The following is a 7,804-nucleotide window of genomic DNA, read 5'->3' as shown; positions in this document are numbered from 1 at the left end:
TTCTCGTTTTTTTCAATTCAAGGGGGTGCGATTGCAAATTCTCAGGGGGCTCTTGAGATTTTCGCATTCCTATTAAACTAATTATTGTTTTTTAAGGGGGATGGCCGCCCACTCAACCTATGCTGTGAGTCCGCCTCTGTCTCCAGCTGAATAAGTTCAAGTGGTAAGCAATTTATGAACCTAAACCCTAACTTTTGAGTTTAATGGGAGTTCATGTTAATAAATAAAAAGGATTGGAATGATATAATCTTTGATATTGTTGAAATGGGTTTGTTATGTTTCTTTTTATGGTTAGACTATGTAGAAAGCTTGTAAATTTCAATTCATTATGTAGTTTTAACCATGATAGGTTTTGAAGTTTTTTTTTGAGATACATGTATGAAATATGAAATTTATATGTGAATCTTGAAGTATATATTAATTGGGGTATTCACATTCATAAATTCCAATTGTCAACATTTGTCTTAGAAAATGGATTGGGTGAAAGAGGTAGAATAACACAAAGCTCAAAACCTTGTAATACAACATATATCAACTCTAAAATAGGGAACTAAAAAGTCAATATTATCATGAGTTTCCATAGAAGATGATAAGAGTAAACCAATGGTAACATTTGTTGTTTTATGACCTTTAGGTCTTTTACTTCCAATTAAAGAACTAAGAGTTACCCTCATTCGAGTCCTAGTCTATTTCCATATTGTTTTGGCCGCCATATACTCCAGCCTCTCATGATATCACTACCTCCAGTCTCAAGTTGAAGCGCATGCTTGCAATCAACAAGATCATAAACCCCTATTTTGCCATTGTTGCTTACCATTACATAAGTGTGGGATTGCACCACGCTTTCCATTTTGCACTCTTGGCGGTACTCTAAAGTTAGGCTAGCAAGCTCATAGTTCTCGACAATAGAATGTGGAACACTCTACAATAATAACCCACGAGATATAGATAAAAATAAGCATTTCATAAGGACATACTCAAAATTTTATAAAATATCATATTTTAAAAGTTATAAGAGAAAAACAAGTTAAAAATTAACTACACCAATAAAAAAACGTTTGGTGTGTGTGTGAAGATAAAGAAACTGAATGTAGCTACCGACCTGAGGTTTTAATATTATATATAATGTCTTAAATCATCTGATGCATATATACTTAGAATGAAAGAAAAGCAAGTTACCTGTTACCTCAAGGATCCACCCAATATATTTCACATTGTTAACATGTTGGTTCATATCTAAGTCGCTCCGTCTTGGCTATAAGCACATATTTGTGTATGAAACGAGTTAATGAGTTCATGCAAGGACTTAAATTAAAACATAGAGAAAACATTTTATTGGTGAAGAAAATTTAACAAATTGACTAACCATTATACCATTGCGAACATGGTCTACAATACTCATCTCATCGCGTGGTGACCATTTGTTGGTGCACTTGTGTCTGTACTTTGTCTGTATTCGGTCTGTATGTAACAATGTCCTGATTTGTGTTGTAAGTTGACCAAGTCAACCATCCTCCGGTTTGACTTGGACAACAGTTTGTATATTGAAAGATGTTCTGATCGAAGGATAGCTTCTCGAAGGATTCTGTTGATCCTTCGAGGTGCACGAAAGATATAGTTCGACTGTTAGACCTCGAAGGATGATCCTTCGAGGTCAATGCTGATGATTCGAACAACTTATCCTCGATAGATGATCCTTCGGACCATCTATCGGATCCTTCGATCTGGCATCATGGGCTGGGTATATATATACCCATGCAGTGTATGTGTGAGAAGTTCTGCCATTTGCACATCCGAGAGATAGAATGCCTTGAGAGCATTCTGTCCAGAAAACACTCACACACTTTGAGAGTTTATAGAACATTTCTGTAAACATTGAGCTTGTAACCGAACCCTCATTGCATTAATACAAGTTGTGTTAATCGGTGAACTTGTGTGTTTGTTTCTCTACTTGCTACTAACTCGGTTTGCTTGCTAGCTGGGATTCCGCACTAGCTAGTAGGTTTGTATAACAAGGTTTAGGTTCGTTATCCTCCGTGAAAAAGGGACCTACAAGTGGTATCAGAGCTTGGCTCTTTACCTTGTTTAAAACCGGGTTTTTACAAGTTTTGGTGTGTTGAAACACTTGGTTTTGCACCTGTTTTTACTTAGTTTCTTACATTTTCTTTGAGTAAAAACGTGTCTAAACTAACCGGGAGTGTTTAAAGTGGGGTTGGGTAACTTAAAAACTTGTTTTTAAGTGTTTTGGTGATTTCCGGCATACTCCGGTAACTATTCCGGTCACCGGACTGTGTGGATAAGATTGTCCATATTTGGTAAACTTTCAGGTCATTTCAAAGTTGGTAGAAATCTGTGTCAGACCTTACCTCCTTTTGCCGAAAGTTGACTTACCAACCCGTCACCTTTTCACCAACCCATCACTTTGTGTCAGTGTGTCAGAACCTCTCGAAAGATATCCTTCGACCTCGAAAGACTATCTTTCGATCAAGGAAGGCTCGAAAGATTATTATCCTTCGACCCATCCTTCGAAGTCCGAAGCATATCTTTCGATAAAGGAATCTTTTCGAAAGACAGGTGTCCGAAAGATAAGGATTTAACTCGAAAGATAAGGATCTTTCAAAGGGGAATCCTTCGAGTTCTTGAATCTTTCGAAATCATTGTTCGAGATTCAACAGTGATCTTTCGAGCACTGTTGATCCTTCGAACAAGATTTGATCTTTCGAAGTGTGGTCTGTTTATTGCTAACAAGTTTCTGTTTTCTTTTAAGATCTTTCGAACTAGGGTCCTTCGACTGTGTGTGATCTTTCGGGTGCTCATCATCTTTCGTGACTTGGACATAGAATTTATTTTTCTTGTCAAAGATGAATCCGAGTTGGTGGGGAAATCCGGCTCCAGACAGTGGAAAATACATGAATACCAGTCAATCTCCATCATGGGCCGAATCTCCGGTATCTACATCCTCACAAACAAATGCCACTCCAGCTGGTCAATGGGCGTTTGTTTCAAATCAAACTCCGAGTATTCAAAGTCTTCTACTAAGCGAAAGTGAAACCGGCAGTTTGAACAGGCCTCCAAAGTTGATGCATCTTAATGAATATCCGGGATGGGTTGATCGTTTCCATACATACATTCTTGGTCAAAATACAGAGTTGTGGTTGCGGTTCACTACGGAATTCGATCAATCTATTGAGGTTGCTGCTTCTTCGACAGCTACATTTGCCGATCTTCCTGATGATCAAAAGAAGACGTATGACTTAGAAAAGAAAGCATACGCTATTCTCACTCAAGCACTGAGCAAGGATATTTATCATCAGTTCGTCAGTTTCAAGACTACGAAGAAGCTGTGGGATGCATTGAAGACAAGAGGAGTAGGTAATGAAGCCACACGTCAACTACGACGAGATCTACTGAAGAAAGAATTCGATGGCTTCACATGTATGGATAAGGAGTCCTTGGGAGATATGACAATCCGTTTCTATCACCTACTTACTGAGCTGACCAACTTTGAAGTCACAACGACTCCAACAGAGGTGGTAAAGAAGTTTGCCGATGCATTGCCTCCTCAATGGAATAACTTCCTGGAAATCTTGAAGTATAACGGAACGTTGAAAACTACAAATATCAACAATTTCGTGCAGCTTCTGGAGAACAAGGATCAGGAAGAAACGTTGAAGGCAAAGAGAGTTGCAGTGCCACAGAATCCAGAGATGTATTATGGCACCTCCACTTCTTCATCTGCAAAAGCCGGTTCACATGCTCCACTTCAAACGGCGTTTGTCACAAGCACGGATATGTATGGCAATCCAATGCAAGTTCCTGTAAAGCCGCCTCCAACCACAGATCTGTATGGAAATCCAATACAACCACCTCCTCCTCCTCCTGCTCAACAACCACAATATGCGTGTTATGGAGGAACATCATCTGCTGCAGGTCAACAATCAAAGCCAAATACAGTACAGCTTGACACTTCAAGTTTCTCTAAAGTCAGTGTAGAAGTAGCTAAGGAACACATGGAGCTACTTAACACTGTAGTGAGCGCGTACTGTGGGTTGATAGAAGGTCAGATTGGAAACATTAATCTGACACAAGAAGATTACAGGCAGATTGATAAGGAAGAGATGGACTTGATGGATATCAAGTGGGCCTTTGCGAGTGCTGTGAGAAGAGCAAAGGATTGGATGGAAAGTACTGGCAGAACCAGCTTGGAAAGTAAGCGAGACACCAAGTATGGGTTCGATAAGCAGGCTGTTAAGTGCTTCAACTGTGGTGAACGGGGCCACTTTAAAAGGGAATGTACAAAGCCAGCACAGCACGGGAATCAAAATCCCTTCAGAAACCGAGGCAACCAGCAGAATCAGAACAGAAACACTGAGCGGTCATTGGTGCCTGCAAATAACCAAACCAACCGAGCACTTGCAGTTCAGGTGGATGAAGGTTGTGACTGGTCAATCCAGTTGGGTGCTGATGCTCTTGATGAAACAGCATGTTTTGCTCAAATTGTGAAAGAGTTGGTTCACACCAGTGGTAGAGAATCTTCTGCCAGTGGTGGTGAATCGTCTGAAGATGAAGACTCTTCTGGTTATAGCAGGAGTGCTGATGAAGAATCATCCAATTCTGGTGATGATTATGTGGGTGAGACATCGAATGCAGCAATCGATGCAGATATTGATGAACTCTTGGAGGAAGCTGCAGCAGAAACTCAAAGAAGATCTATTTTGGTGGATCAAGCTGCTTATACTTCGTCTTCTCTCCATTCAGCCTTTATGGCTAATGTCGACGGTTCATCAAGTCAGGTATGTGTCGATGAACCCACTGCTGTTAATTGTGATGAATGTGCTAGGTTGCATGCTAGATGTGCTGAAATGGAGAAAAGTATGTCTGAGTTGCAAGGCAAACATGATGCTTTACAAGCTAGTTTGTTTGACTTGCAAGACAAACATACTACTGTGAATGAGAATTTGAGTGACTTGCAAAGTAAGCATGACGCTTTGCAAGAAAAATATGATGTGACCTTTCTCCACAATCAGAAATTGACTGTGGATCTCTCAAAATGCACAGAAGCCAATATGTTTCATGAAAACCATGAAAAAGAATTTAAGTCAATGATTGAAACATTAAAGAAAGATAAAACTGAATTGACAAAAATGGTTTCAAGAAAACAGACGGATATTAATTTGTATATCTCTCGTCTTGAAACAATGCAAAAAGAGATGGCTTGTGTGAAAACCGAAAGTGATGCGATCCAACTCAGGCTAGACAGTTATTTGAGCTCTAGCTATGTGTTAGATCACATCATTGATGTTCAGAAGGAAAAGAGAGATGTCACATGCATAGGCTACAAGAAGTGTCCACCACCAGTGAGACATAATTATGACGCCATGCCTGATGAAGAGGACAGAGTTTTCTTTGAACCTTCTGTGCCTCTAGATGTTAAGGAGTTTGCTGCAGGACTCGGATACCAAAAGGAAGTATCCTCAGATTCAGATGTGTCAGCAGATACATTTGTGAGTGCTGAACAGAATCAAGATCCTCCAGTTGTGATTGAGGATGCTGATTCGTCTGATGATGAATCTGATGATACTGTCCCTGCAAAGTCTGATGCGGTAGTAAAAAATAAGGACATACCTCTTGAGAATCACATTCTATGTGATCCCCCTGTACAACCCGCTAAGACTATTGCAATTGAGTCCTCATCCGCAGAAGAGCCGGAGAGTGTGAATTTGCTGTACACTTTAGTTGGTGATGATAAAATTTACTCAGACAAAGATTTTCCCATTAAGAATGTTAATCAATCCTTAATCTGTAAAGTCTTTGAAAATTCGACAAGTAAGTTTTTGGGAAAAACAGGACCACGAGTTACAGTCACACAGTGTCCTCCTATTCCAAAAGCTGAAATCCGAAAACAATTTGGTAACAAGAAATTACCAACAGTGCCAACACAGCAAAATCACACCAAACCCAAAGGTAAAACACCGGCTCAAGCTAACAAGAAGCCGAATCAAAAGAAGAAGAAAAATGTTAACTTTGTGAAATCGACGGGAACAGACAAAATTGAAAAGTTTGAAGATCAATCTAACTTAGATTTTGTCAAGAAAGCTATTGTCAAGAAAAGAAATGAACCAAGTAGCTCAAAACCTAGTACCTCGGGCTCACAAAGTTCAACATCATCGGCTAAGCGATCACATGATACTTCGGGGTTTGTAGAACGAAGATCATGTTTTGAGTGTGGAACCATTGGGCACATTATTAGAAACTGCCCATATCTTCATAAGCAGAAAGGAAAGGTTGATGATCCCCGTGGCAAAACTGACCGTAAGCCAACTGTTTCCACAAAACAAGATCCCCGCCTTGTAAAAGAAAGGGAAAAGAAACAGAAACGCCAACAGGTCAAAAGGATAGAAAAAGCGATTAAAACCGATGCGGTTCAAAAACAATCTGTTGCTGTAAAACCAGAAACTTCTACAATTTCAAACAATCAAGAAGTTAAAATTTTAAAGAAAGATACTGGTAAAACAAAACAGACATGGAAACCTAAATCGGTTACTGAATCAGGGGGACCATCACAATTCACCAACCATCAAAGACAAGAAGTTATTGTCATTGATGAAAATGGAAGACCCAAGACCACAATGGCTTGGGTCCCCATCTCCAACTAATTCATTTGAGTTCATGTGCAGGGTGCTTCAGGAGGAACTATCAGTAGTCATTGGATTGTTGATAGTGGGGCATCCAGGCACATGACAGGCGACATGAAGCTTCTCTACGACGTTAAATCAATTAGAGGAGGTTATGTTGCTTTTGCTGGAGATAAAGGTGGATATATAACAGGTGAAGGAATGATATCTAACGGGATTGTCAGCTTTGACAAGATCAATTTTGTGCAACAACTTGATCACAATCTTCTTAGTGTTTCTCAAATCTGTGACAAGCAGTTCTCAGTACACTTTGATGCTAATGGATGTTATGTGCTGAAACCCGGCTTCAAAATTCCAAAAGAATGGATTCTCTTGTCGGCTCCAAGGATAAATGATCTGTACGTCCTTGACATGAGCCAAGCTATTACTACGTCTGCACAAGCAACTTGTTTCGTTTCCAAAGCCACAGAAAAAGACACTATCTCTTGGCACAGACGAATGGGTCACATTCACTTACGCAAAATGAATCATTTGGTTTCAAATGAATTGGTGAATGGTGTTCCCCTCAAAAATTTCCATCTTCAAGACGTCTGTGTTTCGTGCCAGAAAGGAAAGCAAACGAAGAAGAAGCACCCTACAAAGAAGATCAACACGGTGGCAGTTCCTCTTGAACGCTTGCACATGGATTTGTTCGGACCTGTCAAGCACAAGAGTATTCGGGGTGATCAATACTGCCTCGTGGTTACTGATGATTATTCAAGATTTTCTTGGGTTGCGTTCATGGCACACAAGAGTGAAACCTTTGGTATTATCAAAAACTTGATCATTCAGATTGAGAATTTGTATAAGTTGAAGGTTAGGCGGATACGTAGCGACAATGGTACTGAATTTAAGAATCATTCCATGGCGGAGTTCTGCACTTCAAAGGGTATTCTACATGAGTTTAGTGCAGCTTATACTCCTCAACAGAATGGTGTCGCTGAACGTAAGAACCGCACATTGATCGAGACTGCTAGGACAATGTTAGTGGAGTCACAGTTACCCATTCCATTCTGGACTGAAGCTGTGGCCTCTGCATGTTACACATTGAACAGAGTCCTTACAGTCAAAAGGCACAACAAGACCTGCTTTGAGCTTCTTCAAAAACGGAAACCAGATTTGTCTTATCT

The 7,804-nt window shown here is 40.0% G+C and overlaps 1 protein-coding gene across 1 annotated transcript; it reads right to left on the bottom strand.

Moving 5' to 3' along the window:
• Positions 1-600: 600 nt before the first annotated feature.
• Positions 601-1,272, bottom strand: LOC110886374 (palmitoyl-acyl carrier protein thioesterase, chloroplastic-like). The gene is made up of 2 exons (XM_022134160.2): positions 1,187-1,272; positions 601-922 (listed from the first exon to the last, which is right to left on the bottom strand). Exons 1-2 carry the CDS (start codon positions 1,232-1,234, stop codon positions 671-673), a joined length of 300 nt encoding a protein of 99 aa, XP_021989852.1. The 5' UTR covers positions 1,235-1,272; the 3' UTR covers positions 601-670.
• Positions 1,273-7,804: the final 6,532 nt, after the last annotated feature.

This window comes from Helianthus annuus, chromosome 10 (assembly GCF_002127325.2).
Source record: "Helianthus annuus cultivar XRQ/B chromosome 10, HanXRQr2.0-SUNRISE, whole genome shotgun sequence".
NCBI classification, from domain to species: Eukaryota; Viridiplantae; Streptophyta; class Magnoliopsida; order Asterales; family Asteraceae; genus Helianthus; species Helianthus annuus.
The sequence above is the reverse complement of the archived record's forward strand: the minus strand, read 5'-3'. Positions and strand labels throughout refer to the sequence as shown.